General features: G+C 42.6%; 1 protein-coding gene across 2 annotated transcripts in view; it reads left to right on the top strand.

The window, feature by feature from the left end:
• The window catches only part of LOC135504927 (T-cell immunomodulatory protein-like), a 139,724-nt gene that overhangs the window by 39,402 nt on the left and 83,253 nt on the right, over nucleotides 1-17,069 (top strand). For both annotated transcript variants that reach the window (XM_064923877.1, XM_064923868.1), the window contains exon 10: nucleotides 367-539. In XM_064923877.1, coding sequence (XP_064779949.1) covers nucleotides 367-539 — 173 coding nt within the window. The remainder of the gene's footprint in view (nucleotides 1-366; nucleotides 540-17,069) is intronic.

Here is a 17,069-nt window from a genome sequence, read left to right as displayed (position 1 = left end):
ATAATCAAGGGAGGTCAAGGATGGGCCACACATTCACAGTAGGTTTCACAGTGATATATCTCATTTATGCAGCTCTTTTCAAATCCAAAATATGTTCTGATGGAAAATGATGGTTTTATTGCTGGGAACAGGAAGGAAGAAATTCCCTCTGCCCTAGCACTTATTTCTATCTTTTGACTTGTGGCATTAATGGCGATGATTCAGCAGCCCTACTGAGCCCCACTCTCACCGCGATGTCATTTCTGCTAAATACACCAGCAGTTAATAATAGTCCATGTTTCATTTTCTTTTCGTTCCGAGTCTCATTCCGGTGTAGTATATCATCAATGAGCTGAACCAGCGTCATTGTTTTCTCTCCGATTGCAGTGGGTGCCAGTCCTGACCGATTTCCAGAGGAGGGAGACTCTCTGGGGCTTCGTGCCCCCCCAGATCACCCCTCCTGCTGGGGAGCTCCACAACCCCATCACTCTGCACCTGGGAGACTACAACATGGACGGCTTCCCTGACGCCCTGGTCATTCTGCGCAATACTAGCGGGAGGTGAGAGGCACACTGACCCATAGGAGAAATGTATTAGGGGAGAGGTCTCATGCCAGGTCAAATTAGGCTCTGTTAGATAAGAATACATTGGTAATCTCCACGACTTTCAATTATCTATTTTATGTTCACTGACCCAAAATGCTTTTTGGATTAGATTAGTTTACAGACAGTATGATTATACGTTGAAGGCAAATATTATGTGTCAATATCCATATAAAACATGTCATTCTAACCTTGAATGGCTTTAGATTTAAATAGATTAGAGGAATGAATGTTCAGTGATGAAGTGAAAATCCCAGGTCACACTTCAGCATGGGGACATGACCGATAAGAGCCAAAGTTAGCAGCAGTCTTTAAAACGCTCCCTGGGACCCTGGGATGAGGTGGCACGGTCCGAGAGGACAGACAGCAGGAAGAGGACGTGTGGATTATCAGCAGCCCATAGATTGAGATAAGATATCAGTCAGGACAGGGCCCAAGCTAGGCCTTTTTATGCCGATTGTTCTCTTCCTTCTGTATGACTTCATAATAGACATACAAGACAAAGTAAAGATGCTGTGGAACATTTTCTGGGACATTGGTGAAAGAGACACACACACACACACACACACACACACATACTTGAACATGTGAACCTTAATTTCCGGTGGAGGGTCAGTCGAATCTCTCCGGCAGCTTAACTCCTTCTTCTTTGGGTCACCTTCATCCTGGGAGGTCTATTCTAATCCCACCAAGACCATGTCTCTAAGCCATGGAATTGAATCACATATTGAGCTCTGTACCAACCATCATACATGACCAATCCAGGGTGATAAAACCAGATGAGGAACATGGACAGAAGATTGCTGTGATGATTGACGATGGTGACGATTATTAAGGATTCTCTTGTCAGTAACTACAAACCATGTTAATGGTATGTAGTACTGTAAAAAAATACCATCAAAACAGATGGTCCGGTTTCATCCCAAGACCACGTCACGTCATGTCCTGTGTTTGCGACATTGTGTAAATCGAGCCTACATTTTCATACATCTTGACGTTAGTTTGTAATTGTCTGCAGTTTCGTGCCGCATTTGGTGTTCATTGGTTGAGTGTACTCTGTGCTCGAACTGACTCTGCTTACCAAATGTTTGGCCAGTTTAATGTGCCTCCCACTCTCTCGTTCTCACACTCTCTTTTTCTTCTCTTCTATTCTTTCGCTCCCAATCGCTTGTTATTTCTAGCTGGGTTATGGATGAAAGTCCTGCCTGCCCACACACTTCCTATCGTTACAGAATTAATGTATATTTGAATTTTAAGATGAGCCCAAAAAGGCATTTTGTTTCTGGGAACCAATCAATGTGTCGTGTTGGGAACTGGAAGTCAAAACAAACAAGTTCCTATGTAACGAGGAATAGGGGAAAACGTTGCGCCGGGCTCGTCCCTGCAGAGTGGCTGTGATGAATGGTAATAGCTGCTCTGGGGCTCGTTTGAGGCGCCATGGCACGCAGTGTTTAAGCACGGCAGTCTCCAACCTATTTCCTGCCAAAGAGATTGACATTTAACCTTTTCAAATAGTATGATCATGTTTTAATTTAATGAGCAACACTCTATGCCAGAGCCATCAGCCTCAGTCTTTTATTGACTCGCCTGATGAGGTGTCAATCAAAAAATATGAATTTCAGGCCCTTAGCAGTTGAAGATTCATTGTTGCTTCATTTGTTTAGAGGTCAAATATAAACGCAACATGCAACAGTTTTGAGGATTTTTCAAGTTACAGTTCATAGAAGGAAATCAGTCAATTTAAATAAATTCATGATGCCCTAATCTATGGATTTCACATGACTGGGAATACAGATCTATTGCTCACAGATACCTTTTAAAAAGGTAGGGACATGGATCAGAAAACCAGTCAGTATCTGGTGTGACAGCCATTTGCCTCGTGCAGCGCAACACATCTCCTTTGCATAGAGTTGATCCGGCTGTTGATTGTGGCCTGTGGAATGTTGTCCCACTCCTCTTCAACGGCTGTGCAAAGTTGCTGTATATTTCGGCGGGAACTGGAACGCACTGTCGTGCACGTTGATCCAGTGCATCCCGAACAGGTTCAACTAGTGACATATCTGGTAAGTATCCAGGTCATGGAAGAACTGGGAAATTTTCAGCGTGTACATATCCTTGCAACATGGGCCCGTGCATTATCATGCTGAAACATGAGGAGATGGCGGCGGAAGAATGGCACAACAATGGGCCTTAGGCTCTCATCACGGTATCTGTGCATTCAAATTGCCATCCATAAAATGAAATTGTGTTCTTTGTCCGTAGCTCATGCCTGCCCATACCATAACCCCACCGCCACCATGGGGCACTCAGCAAACCGCTCGCCCACACAATGTCATACATGTGGTGTGTGGTTGTGAGGCCGATTGGACATATTCTCTAAAACTACGTTGGAGGTGGCTTTTGGTAGAGAAAGCAGGAACAAACTTTGTAGCGGGGCAGGGGAAAAAGGGAGACTCATCGGGCATAGTCACATTTAAAGGTGTGGGAGATGAGGAAATGTTGGACGGGCAATGAGGCATGGCTGAGTCAAATAGGAATCCTGACTTAATGAAGTGGTGATTGAAGAGCTCAGCCATGTGCTTCTTGTCAGTAACAACCACATCATCAACTTTAAGGGACATGGGCAGCTGTGAGGAGGAGGGTTTATTCTACAGGTCTTTAACCGTTTAACCTTTTTCCAGAGCTTGTTGGGGTTAGCCCACACAGAGAGAACTTCTCCATCAAGAAACTAACTTTGGCCTTCTGGATAGCCTGAGTGCACTTATTTCTCATTATCCTGAACGAGAGCCAGTCAGCCTGAGTATGCGTGTGCCGAGCCTTTTGCCAAATGCAATTCTTGAAGTAGAGTAACTCACAGTCAATCCAGGGGCTGAACCTGTTTTTTTATTTTTATTTTCTTTATGGGAGCGTGTTTGTTAACAATACCACTGACTAAATCAAAAAGAAGGTCCAAGCGTCTACGACATGGGGGGGATCAAGTTGATTCTATAACATTGTACAGAGGCTAGTTGATGAAGGAAGGCTTGCTCATTAAAGGTTTTTTAGCATGTTGCGATTTATATTTTTGTTCAGTGTAACATGGTTTGTATCTATAGGGACACCAGTTTTCTTTATGCAATTGTTTGTTTGTCAGGTTCAATGGGAGTTAGATTGTTAGTTTGGGCTCTTCCACTGTGCCCGCAATATGGATTGTGCTTCTCTGCATCATACAACATGCACTTGATTACTTCATCACACTTCCCCCAGATGGGGGTTTCTGCTCTGCTGGCTACACACAAGTCACTCACTTTCTCACCCACTGTTTCCAAACGCACACAAATACACACAGTCTTGTACAGCTAACCTTGTGGGGACACAATTCACTCCCATTCAAATTCCTATTTTCCCTAACCATTAACCTACCCGTAACCTGTACTCCCTGACCCAAAAACCTTAACCCTAGCTCCTAACCCGAGCTACAAACCCTTAACGTAAGTATAACACTAATTCTAACCTTAAACCCCTTAGGAATAGCATTTGACCTCGTGGGGACTAACACAATTTCCCCAGTTTTTATAGCACTCACTACAAGAATAGTAAAACATGTCCACACACTCACACACACATTGTCGTATATTCCCTCATGCTATTCCCAAATGTATTATCATGATGTTGGATCTTGTCATGTCAATTTCCTGTATTACCAAATGAGGAGAGATTACAAACCACACACCAGTCAGATTTATACTTAAACTTCACCTTTAATAACAATTAAGCTTTTGCAATAGCATTTGACTTTCAACATTTCAGTATCTCTAATGAAAAGTTGAGTGGTCAACATAATGGCAACTGAGATCTTTTATAGCAAAGATCCACCCCCTAGTCGACATGACAAACCACAGATAATAGGAACTGTTCACAAAGAAAGACTTTTACTTGAGAGAGGAGTATCCCATAGCCAGATAGCATTCGCTATAAATTATCGTTCAGTTTGTTCTCTAAGACGAGGTTCTAATCTCGTTCCTGGTACTTCATAGTACAAAAACATTACCTCACTATCTGGAATGCTCTTTAGGATTTATTGGCCAAAGACATCGTAAATCTCCCCTCTCAGTGCTATCTCATAGAGTCCCATCCTCAGTGGAACACTGAACACACAATAGTCAACAGATTCTATTCTGTCGAATAAAACAACCATTCTAATGCAATACAAAGATTATAATATAATCTTTCAAGCACTATAACATAATCTCGCAATTTTCCACAACAGTCTTCACTGATCTCATACACTGAGTGTACAAAACATTAAGAACATCTCTTTCCATGACATAGACCACATGTGTCAAACTCATTCCACAGAGGGCCAAGTGTCTGCGGGTTTTCTTTCCACCCTTGTACTTGAATTAAGGTCACTAATTAGTAAGGAACTGCCCTCAACCTGGTTGTCTAGGTCTTAATTGAAAGGAAAAAACTCAAACCTGTAGACACTCCTACCTCCGTGGAATGTGTTTGACACCCTTCACATAGACTAACCAGGTGAATCCAGGTGATTTTTTTTATTTTTTATTTTTTTATTTCACCTTTATTTAACCAGGTAGGCAAGTTGAGAACAAGTTCTCATTTACAATTGCGACCTGGCCAGGATAAAGCAAAGCAGTTCAACACATACAACGACACAGAGTTACACATGGAGTAAAACAAACATACAGTCAATAATACAGTATAAACAAGTCTATATACGATGTGAGCAAATGAGGTGAGATAAGGGAGGTAAAGGCAAAAAGGCCATGGTGGCAAAGTAAATACAATATAGCAAGTAAAACACTGGAATGGTAGATTTGCAATGGAAGAATGTGCAAAGTAGAAATAAAAATAATGGGGTGCAAAGGAGAAAAATAAATAAATAAATTAAATACAGTAGGGAAAGAGGTAGTTGTTTGGGCTAAAATATAGGTGGGCTATGTACAGGTGCAGTCATCTGTGAGCTGCTCTGACAGTCGGTGCTTAAAGCTAGTGAGGGATATAAGTGTTTCCAGTTTCAGAGATTTTTGTAGTTCGTTCCAGTCATTGGCAGCAGAGAACTGGAAGGAGAGGCGGCCAAAGAAAGAATTTTGGGGGTGACTAGAGAGATATACCTGCTGGAGCGTGTGCTACAGGAGGGAGATGCTATGGTGACCAGCGAGCTGAGATAAGGGGGGACTTTACCTAGCAGGGTCTTGTAGATGACATGGAGCCAGTGGGCTGGGCGACGAGTATGAAGCGAGGGCCAGCCAACGAGAGCGTACAGGTCGCAATGGTGGGTAGTATATGGGGCTTTGGTGACAAAACGGATTGCACTGTGATAGACTGCATCCAATTTGTTGAGTAGGGTATTGGATGCTATTTTGTAAATGACATCGCCAAAGTCGAGGATTGGTAGGATGGTCAGTTTTACAAGGGTATGTTTGGCAGCATGAGTGAAGGACGCTTTGTTGCGAAATAGGAAGCCAATTCTAGATTTAACTTTGGATTGGAGATATTTGATATTGGTCTGGAAGGAGAGTTTACAGTCTAACCAGACACCTAAGTATTTGTAGTTGTCCACATATTCTAAGTCAGAGCCGTCCAGAGTAGTGATGTTGGACAGGCGGGTAGGTGCGGGTAGCGATCGGTTGAAGAGCATGCATTTAGTTTTACTTGTATTTAAGAGCAATTGGAGGCCACGGAAGGAGAGTTGTATGGCATTGAAGCTTGCCTGGAGGGTTGTTAACACAGTGTCCAAAGAAGGGCCAGAAATATACAGAATGGTGTCGTCTGCGTAGAGGTGGATCAGAGACTCACCAGCAGCAAGAGCGTCCTCATTGATGTATACAGAGAAGAGAGTCGTCCAAGAATTGAACCCTATGGCACCCCCATAGAGACTGCCAGAGGTCCGGACAGCAGACCCTCCGATTTGACACACTGAACTCTATCAGAGAAGTAGTTGGTGAACCAGGCGAGGCAATCATTTGAGAAACGAAGGCTGTCGAGTCTGCCGATGAGGATGTGGTGATTGACAACTCGAGTCACACGGCGTTATTTCTGCCTCATGCACAGATGCATATTGTTACTTTTATGAACAGAGAATGTGAAATATTCCTATTAAAAAAGACCCAAGCAGCTAATAATGACAACAAGGCCAGCCTATCGATACACTTTCCTACTCATTGATTACTGCTGCAATGCTTGTTGTAGCACTGAATGGAAATAGGAAGAAACCAGATTGCATAGCAGAGAAGGTATGGTGAGGTATGGTGAGATTCGAAATGTTCGGTAATCTGTTTGTTGACTTGGCTTTCGAAGACCTTAGAAAAGCATGGTAGGATAGATATAGGTCTGTAGCAGTTTGGGTCAAGAGTGTCCCCCCCTTTGAAGAGGGGGATGACCGCAGCTGCTTTCCGATCTTTGGGAATCTCAGACGACACGAAAGAGTGGTTGAACAGGCTAGTAATAGGGGTGGCAACAATTTCGGAAGATAATTTTAGAAAGAAAGGGTCCAGAATGTCTAGCCCTGCTGATTTGTAGGGGTCCAGATTTTGCAGCTCTTTCAGAACATCAGCTGAAAGGATTTGGGAGAAGGAGAAATGGGGAAGGCTTGGGCGAGTTGCTGTGGGGGGTGCAGTGCTGTTGACCGGGGTAGGAGTAGCCAGGTGGAAAGCATGGCCAGCCGTAGAAAAATGCTTATTGAAATTCTCAATTATGGTGGATTTATCAGTGGTGACAATGTTTCCTATCTTCAGTGCAGTGGGCAGCTGGGAGGAGGTGTTCTTATTCTCCATGGACTTTACAGTGTCCCAGAACCTTTTTGAGTTAGTGTTGCAGGAAGCAAATTTCTGCTTGAAAAAGCTAGCCTTGGCTTTTCTAACTGCCTGTGTATAATGGTTTCTAGCTTCCCTGAACAGCTGCATATCACGGGGGCTGTTCGATGCTATGCTAAATAAGGTGATCCCTTATTGATGTCACATTTTATATCTACTTCAATCAGTGTAGATGAAGGTGAGGAGCCAGGTTAACAAAGGATTTTTAAGCCTTTAGATAAGACCAAAGATTTAAGTGCCTTTGAACAGGGTATGGTACTAGGTGCCAGGTTTGAGTGTGTCAAGAACTGCAATGCTGCTGGGTTTTTCATACTTTCACACAGTTTCCTGTGTGTATCAAGAATGGTCCACCACCCAAAGGACATCCAGCCAGCTTGACACAGCTGTGGGAAGCATTGGAGTCAACATGGGCCAGCATCCCTGTGGAACGCTTTCGACACCTTGTAGAGTCCTTGCCTTGACCAAGTGAGGCTTTTCTGAGGGCAAAAGATGGGTGTTCACCTCAATATTAGGAAGATGTTTTTAATGTCAGTGTTGGTTGTGTATATTTCACACAACTCTTCATGCAAACAGAATGGATTCTATACCTCTGAGGATAGAGTAGTGCTCTAGTGTTTCAGCGGTTTAGTTCGTGGGACTGTGACTGTCTGAATGACAGCATTGTCGTGACTTGACTAACATTAATCTGAAGACTTACTTATCTTATTACCTAAATAGGTTTAATGAATCATGAAACAATTAACTAATTAGGATCTGGGAAACCACGAGAGTGGTTGTTTTAATAATTTAATTTAACTCTAAAGGTCTTTACCTGTCACATCTATAAACAGTCAACTTATTAGTCATAACCTCGTATCATATCATCATTCTGAACAGTCGTAACCTCCTGCATCTGCAAAAACATGAGCCTTACTTATGATTCAGTACTACACAAATTGGTTTAATTATTTATTTACATGTACTAGCTAATTAAATGGTAACACAGGATAAAAATACACACTTAAAACGTTAACAGTTCCCGAGTGGACTGACAACAATATGGCTGCTTGTTACGAAAGACATAGAGAGGGCGAGAGAGAGAGGGACAGACACACTTAACGTTGGTACATTTAGAAACTACTCTCACTTACAGTAATCAATACTTTGCAGACGAACCGCCGCCCACTTGGAGTAAAAAATCATTAATGTATTCATGTGAAATGCCTTGGTTTGCCATGGATCTCTCTAGGTGGACAGGGCAACCTTGGAAAGGGGGTTGGGCCTTTTCGCAGCACGCTTTTAAGGCTCTGATTGTCCAAAAATGGTTCCAACAAGTCTTCTACTGTTCTTCTTTGTAGTTATCTGGTGACTTGTCGTGTAGTCCTGAACAGAACTGCAGAGTTGATTTTCCTTCCATTCGCTCCTGAAGATGCCTCTTTTGAAGATTGGCTAGCCAGCTGTGTCGATGGTTCCCAGTGGGATGATGAGAGTAACTTAATAAGATGGTTTGAGCAGAGTAGTAGAATGGTCCCACTTAAATGAGCTTTTCTAGATACTTTACTTAGGACAGCTAATCAGCCATACCAGTGATTGTCCGGGAGGTGAGTTTATTTTTATATTTTATATTTTTATATTTTTTTACCTCGTGTTGAGATTCAAAGTTCAGACCACTTTAAACATGCAGCTACAGCTTCATGCTCTTCTGGACTGATATGTTCATTCTTAACCCATCATTTTATACAGTTTGTTCAAGAGGGCGGTTCCGTCAGGCTGACAGGCTCTCTGACCTCACTCTTATCTCTTATGGCTCCTAAAATCACATCCCTCTCTTAACTTCATGCGACGAGCAATCCCGTATCCGGGATCCTATTTATAGCCTCAAGCTCATTAGCATAATGCAACGTTGACTATTCATGAAAATCGCAAATGAAATGAAATAAATATATTTGCTCTCAAGCTTAGACTTTTGTTAACAACACTGTCATCTCAGATTTTCAAAATATGCTATTGAACTATAGCTAAACAAGCATTTGTGTAAGAGTATTGATAGCTAGCATAGCTATAAGCCTAGAATTCAACCAGCAACATTTTCACAAAAACAAGAAAAGCATTCAAATAAAATAATTTACCTTTGAAGAACTTCAGATGTTTTCAATGAGGAGACTCTCAGTTAGATAGCAAATGTTCAGTTTTTCAAAAAATATTATTTGTGTAGGACAAATCGCTCCGTTTGGCTACAAAAAAAACCTGTATCCAGTTATAGCCTCAAGCTCATTAGCATAACGTAACGTTAACTATTTATGAAAATCGCAAATGAAATTAAATAAATATGCTAGCTCTCAAGCTTACACTTTTCTTAACAACACTGTCATCTCAGATTTTCAAAATATGCTTTTCAACCATAGCAAAACAAGCATTTGTGTAAGAGTATTGATAGCTAGCGTAGCATTTAGCATAGCATTTAGCGGGCAACATTTTCACAAAAACCAGAAAAGCATTCAAATAAAATCATTTACCTTTGAAGTTCGAAGTTCATCCGAAGTTCTTCAATGAGGAGACTCTCAGTTGGATAGCAAATTTCCTGAAAGATTCTGTGTGTAGGAGAAATTGCTCCGTTTTGTACATCACTTTTGGCTACCAAAAAAAAACGAAAATTCAGTCACCAAAACGCCAAACTTTTTTCCAAATTAACTCCATAATATCGACTGAAACTTGGCAAACGTTGTTTAGAATCAATCCTCAAGGTGTTTTTCACATATCTCTTCATTGATATATCGTTCGTGGAAGTCTGCTATCTTCTCTGAATTACATGGAAAAATACTTGCAGCTGAGTTTTACGCACCAATTTCGACGCAGGACACCGGGCGGACACCTGGTAAATGTGGTCTCTTATGGTCAATCTTCCAATGATAAGCCTACAAATACGTCACAATGCTGCAGACACCTTGGGGAAACGGCAGAAATTGTGGGCTCATTCCTGGCGCATTCACAGCCATATAAGGAGACATTGGAAAACAGCGCTTCAGAAATTTTGCTCATTTCCTGTTTGAAGTTTCATCTTGGTTTCGCCTGTAGCATCAGTTCTGTGGCACTCACAGATAATATCTTTGCAGTTTTGGAAACGTCAGTGTTTTCTTTCCAAAGCTGTCAATTATATGCATAGTCGAGCATCTTTTCGTGACAAAATATCTTGTTTAAAACGGGAACGTTTTTTTATCCAAAAATGAAATACTGCCCCTAGAGTTCCAAGAGGTTAAAACCTCTTTGGACTAGACGTGCCGCCAGCACGCCACCTCGACAACATCCGGTGAAATTTCAGAGCGCAAAATTCAAAATACAAAAATCGTAATATTAACAAAAACACATTCATCATTTTCATATTTCATGCACAACGCATAGGATGGACACTTCACACATGTCATGGGTATACTTTCCAAGTTACAGTATTTCCTTTCTAACATTTTTAATTACATCAAAACAACATTTGTGTTCTTTCGACACCATTCCGCACGTTCTATGTTCGAAATATTTGTCCAGTATTCGCTTTTGAACATGGTAGAGTTTCGTCGGGAAAAAGTTTCTTGAAACAAAGGCACATTCCTTTGGTGAATTTAGAGAGGGAGACCTCGATCTTCTCTTGATTTACAACAGGACGTGAGTTGTTAATCCCCACCAGTTCCTTCCTCCCCCCCCCTCTGCGGGTGAGAGGGGGTCTGGTTGAAGTTATTCATTGCCAACCTGATCTGACCAGTTTGGATCCTCACAGAACAGTCATGACAGCATGATGACTCAGGTGATGTTTTTCCCCAGAGCATCAGCACAAATTTGACGGCTTGTTTAGGAGGAGAAAGAGTGAATGTCTGCCCTTATACAGTGGGTCATAGTATGTGTCTGTGTGTCCATGTGCTTGCGTGCGTAAATCTAAAGACTGTTCCCCTGCGGCACATGCTCTGACCTGGACATAACATGTCCTCCAGGTGAACTGCCAGAGGATTTTGGGAGGAGTTGCCAGTGATGGGAATAAGAATCTACTCTCAAATGATTTTCTCCTAAATTGTCACCCTTTCTTCATAGATGGACACACATTTTGTTTGTTCTTGTATGAACCAAGCCAGATGAGTGGTTCATTGCAACACTCCACAAACACACAGATGTAGCCCTACTTTCCTGTACAGATGCCAACAGAAGAGAGGTTTTCACCCATTTGACCAATTTAGCAGCTGACAAGCACATAATAACTCTGGGCATTCAGAGGCTATTGCAGACAGACGGTAATCAATATGTTCGGTTGGAGTGGTTGGGATGCTGAGATCTATGGATGACGGTGTAATGGGACCCTTTCAGCGAGGTATCCTTTCGCTGAAGAATGGGTACCAGTTAAAACACCTCATCTTTTATCACAGCGTATCCTGGAGAAACCCACTAATCCAGTGGTCTCTGAAAGCAGAAGCAGTCAAGAGCAATCTGAATGTCAGCCGAGTGTATTTTCCATTCTTACAGTTAATTTATTTAAGTGTTGCACTCTTGTGTCCTCCTTATACAGTTTTAAACCAACAAAGTAGGGAAGTGCATGGTACTCTAATCAAATAGGGTATTAGTCTACATCACCCCAGAGCCCTTTCAATGCACTTTAAGCACACTATACTATACATAGTGGGGCAAAAAAGTATTTAGTCAGCCACCAATTGTGCAAGTTCTCCCACTTAAAAAATGAGAGAGGCCTGTAATTTTCATCATAGGTACACTTCAACTATGACAGACAAAATGAGAAAAAAAATCCAGAAAATCACATTGTAGGATTTTTAATGAATTTATTTGCAAATTATAATGGAAAATAAGTATTTGGTCAATAACAAAAGTTTATCTCAATACTTTGTTATATACCCTTTGTTGGCAATGACAGAGCTCAAATGTTTTCTGTAAGTCTTCACAAGGTTTTCACACACTGTTGATGGTATTTCGGCCCATTCCTCCATGCAGATCTCCTCTAGAACAGTGATGTTTTGGGGCTGTTGCTGGGCAACACGGACTTTCATCTTTTGAGATCTGGAGACTGGGTTGGCCACTCCATGAACTTGAAATGCTTCTTACGAAGCCACTCCTTCGTTGCCCGGGCGGTGTGTTTGGGATCATTGTCATGCTGAAAGATCCAGACACGTTTCATCTTCAATGCCCTTGCTGATGGAAGGAGGTTTTTACTCAAAATCTCACAATATATGGCCCCATTCATTCTTTCCTTGACACGGATCAGTCGTCCTGGTCCCTTTGCAGAAAAACAGCCCCAAAGCATGATGTTTCCACCCCCATGCTTCACAGTAGGTATGGTGTTCTTTGGATGCAACTCAGCATTCTTTGTCCTCCAAACACAACGAGTTGAGTTTTTACCAAAAAGTTATATTTTGGTTTCATTTGACCATATGACATTCTCCCAATCTTCTTCTGGATCATCCAAATGCTCTCTAGCAAACTTCAGAAGGGCCTGGACATGTACTGGCAGGGGGACACGTCTGGCACTACAGGATTTGAGTCCCTGGCGGCGTATTGGGTAACTGATGGTAGGCTTTGTTACTTTGGTCCCAGCTCTCTGCAGGTCATTCACTAGGTCCCCCCGTGTGGTTCTGGGATTTTTGCTCACCGTTCTTGTGATCATTTTGACCCCACGGGGTGAGACCTTGAATGGAGCCCCAGATCGAGGAAGGTTATCAGTGGTCTTGTATGTCTTCCATTTCCTAATATTTGCTCCCACAGTTGATTTCTTCAAACCAAGCTGCTTACCTATTGCAGATTCAGTCTTCCCAGCCTGGTGCAGGTCTACAATTTTGTTTCTGGTGTCCTTTGACAACTCTTTGGTCTTTGCTATAGTGGAGTTTGGAGTGTGACTGTTTGAGGTTGTGGACAGGTGTCTTTTATACTGATAACAAGTTCAAACAGGTGCCATTAATACAGGTAACGGGTGGAGGACAGAGGAGCCTCTTAAAGAAGAAGTTACAGGTCTGTGAGAGCCAGAAATCTTTCTTGTTTGTAGGTGACCAAATACTTATTTTCCACCATAATTTGCAAATAAATTCAGAAAAAATCCTGCAATGTGATTTTTCTTCAAATTTTGTCTGTCATAGTTGAAGTGTACCTATGATGAAAATTACAGGCCTCTCTCATATTTTTAAGTGGGAGAACTTGCACAATTGGTGACTGACAAAATGCTTTTTTGCCCCACTGTATATACTGTTTAAACTCTTACTCTACTTTCTTCAAAGTAGCCACCCTTTACCTTGATGTCAGCTTTGCACACTCTTGGCATTCTCTCAACCAGCTTCATGAGGTAGTCACCTGGAATGCATTTCAATTAACAGGTGTGCCTTGTTAAAAGTTGTGTTGTGACAAGGTAGGGGTGGTATACAGAAGATAACCCTAATTTTGGTAAAATACCAAGTCCATATTATGGCATGAACAGCTCATATAAGCAAAGAGAAATGACAGTCCATCATTACTTTAAGACATGAAGGTCAGGCAAACCCGGAAAAAGTGCAGTCGCAGAAGCCATCAAGCGCTATGATAAAACTGGCTCTCATGAGGACCGCCACAGGAAAGGAAGACCCAGGGTTAACTCTGCTGCAGAGGATAAGTTCATTAGAGTTACCAGCCTCAGAAATTGCAGCCCAAGGAAATGCTTCACAGAGTTCAAGTAACAGACACATCTCAACATCAACTGTTCAGAGGAGACTGGGGGAATCATGCCTTCATGGTCGACGTTCTGCAAAGAAACCACTACTAAAGGACACCAATAAGATGATATTTGCTTGGTCCAAGAAACATGAGCAATGGACATTAGATCTGTGGAAATCTGTCATTTAGTCCAAATTTGAGATTTTTGGTTCAAACCGCTGTGTTTTTGTGAGACGTAGAGTCGGTGAACTGATGATCTCCGCATGAGCAGTTCCAACTGTGAAGCATGGAGGAGGGGGATGTGTGGGGGTGTGGGGGTGCTTTGCTGGTGACACTGTCTGTGATTTATTTATTTTTCAAGGCACACTTAACCAACGTGGCTACAACAGCATTCTGCAGCGATACGCCATCCCATCTTCTTTGCGCTTAGTGGGACTATAATTTGTTTTTCAACAGGACAATGACCCAACACACATCCAGGCTGTGTAAGGCCAATTTGACCAAGAAGGAGAGTGATGGAGTGCTGCATCAGATGACCTGACGTCAACCCAATTGAGATGGTTTGGGATGAGTTAGACCACAGAGTGAAGGAAAAGCAGCCAACAAGTGCTCAGTGTATATGGGAACTCCTTGAAGACAGTTTGAAAAGCATTCCAGGTGAAGCTGGTTGAGGGAATGCCAAGAGTGTTTAAAGCTGTCATCAAGGCAAAGGGTGGCTACTATGAAGAATCTAAAATAAATGATTTATTTTAACACTTTTTTTTTTAGTTATTATGTGATTCCATACAGTATGTGTTATTTCATAGTTTTGATGTCTTCACTCTTTATTCTACAATGTAGAAAATAATAGTCAAACATAAAGAAAAACCCTTGAATGAGTACTGTAGGTGTGTCCAAACCTTTGACTGGTACTGTATATAATTCACTAATGTGGCGATGTAAAAATGCCAGCAGCTCATTTTGGGCATGACTTCTAATGACAGTCTTTCTCAGTGGGAGAGCAACAGAGTCTGACTTATTTCTAAAAGGAATATGTCTCAGGAGGAGAGCTGTTATATCCCCATTTCACACCAACCCTCCCTTACCCCTTACTCCACTCCTCTTCTCGGCATCTGTATCAACTGTGAATGGTGTTTTATGGAGCTGAGAGACACTCAGGGGAAGCAGCAGGGGGTTCAGTCCAGGTGAGGTGCACTCAGAACTCAATCAGGAGCTTGGGCTGAGAGGGCTGTCTGTGTGTCACTGGCCCCAGGCCTTTCAGACTGGTTCACCTGCAGTCTGAACTCAGTCTCTGTCCTGGAGTCACTACCTGTTTGTCTGTGCTGAAGGCTAACCTTGTGACTCACTTTCTCCCTCTCTCACCGTCTGTTCTTAGACTGGAGAAACTCAGTCAGGGACAGTCTCTCACTCTTTCTGCTTACATTCTGTTCTTATTCATTTTACCCAGTCTCTTTCTCCCCTCATTTGCACCCTTGACTCCTTCCATACAAAATGGCAGTGAGTTTACGAGAGGGTTTGCCAGATTCCTCGCTCACAGTGAGGGAACATTGGCAGTTGATTTGAGGACATATGCCATAATGTAACTCTGCCACCTGCCATGCTAGTGTATAAACCCTCTTCACTGTCGAGCTCCTCTGTCTGAGGATAATGACACACAACCACTCTCTCCCAAACCAGAGCATGAATAGACTAGCACCAAGCCCTGGCCTCATCAATGCTGTGGAATTATCCAGACCATAAATCCGAGTACAGCACAGTGTTTTCGGATTCGATTAAAAACAAATGAGCATAGCGGTCGGTCTCAGCGCGTGTCACTTGAATATTAGATGTTGCTGGGATTCCTTCCCGATCAGTGTGTTGTGTGCATGAAAGAGCCATGTGATCACAATCAACAGTGAAGCATGCCTTTGCTACCAGGAGATTGATACTTGAAAAGCAGCAGCAGCTGCTGCCATGTTAACCTGTGACCTTCCCCAGGGCAGGGGTCTGATGAGACACACAGATTGCAATGCCAACGACCAACCCACCACCACTCTTGACACGTCTCATCTGCTTTTCTTAACGTGTCCCAAAAGCCAGGAACCAAATGAGTTACTGTATCCCTGGACAGCATCCGGGCCATCTGCTCCATTTCAGCCAACCGCCACCATCCCTGGGTCCATGGTCCGTGGACCTTTTCCTCTTTCAAGAAATTGATACAATTCTCAGCTTGGCTTTCTGATTCGGCTATTGGCTACACTCTTTGGCTAGCGTCCCCTAAGTATATCTATGTTTAGCCAGTCGCTCACCACCATCTGCTGCTGTTCCTTAATTCATATAAATCAATTTTCCGTAATGTCTATAGACTTAATGGAGGAAAAGAGATGACTTTTATCAAGTCTCTTCTTTCATCAGGAAGGTATCTTGCTGTGCAGCACGTTGGCATCTCACTTACCGTCTTTGCACAAATTAAGTGGATGTTTGTCATAATAAAATCAACACAGTTTGTGTAGGCGAGGAAGGAGCTCTACTTGCTCCAGTCTTCTACCTTGGGAACAGTGGACCGGCCCAGCGGCAGCCAGGAGCACACAAACATTGACAGTGAAGAATCCCCAGATGTAGCGATTTCCCTTTACATTGATCACGTTGGATAGTATCGCATATGTTTTTCCCATGACATGGCTTCTCTCTCTCTCCCTCTGTCCCTTAGCACACTGGAGAGCCATTAAAACTTGAGTGTTTTTCTTTCTTTCCCCCTCTTCTATTCTCCCTGCTTTTGCAGATCAAAGTCGCTCCCCGCCACAGCTCAGCCCGGAGATAATAGCCGGCGCTCTCCATCCGTTTAGTTTGAAAATTAATTAACGTTCTGCATTAACGGTTTGGGCTGTTGGGCTCAATGGCTGGAGTGGGACGAAGGGAGGTGTAACATGTTGATTTATGGTGACAATGTTTGGACAAGGGGAGGGGAGGGGGGTTGACAAGGGCTTATGGTCCACAGCGTTCTCCCCAAACCTTTTCAAGTCAAAGTCGGTTTATTCTGGCTTATTGATTT

This window comes from Oncorhynchus masou, chromosome 2 (assembly GCF_036934945.1).
Source record: "Oncorhynchus masou masou isolate Uvic2021 chromosome 2, UVic_Omas_1.1, whole genome shotgun sequence".
NCBI classification, from domain to species: Eukaryota; Metazoa; Chordata; class Actinopteri; order Salmoniformes; family Salmonidae; genus Oncorhynchus; species Oncorhynchus masou.
Note: the sequence above shows the minus strand (reverse complement) of the source record. Positions and strands in the feature narration are given on the sequence as shown.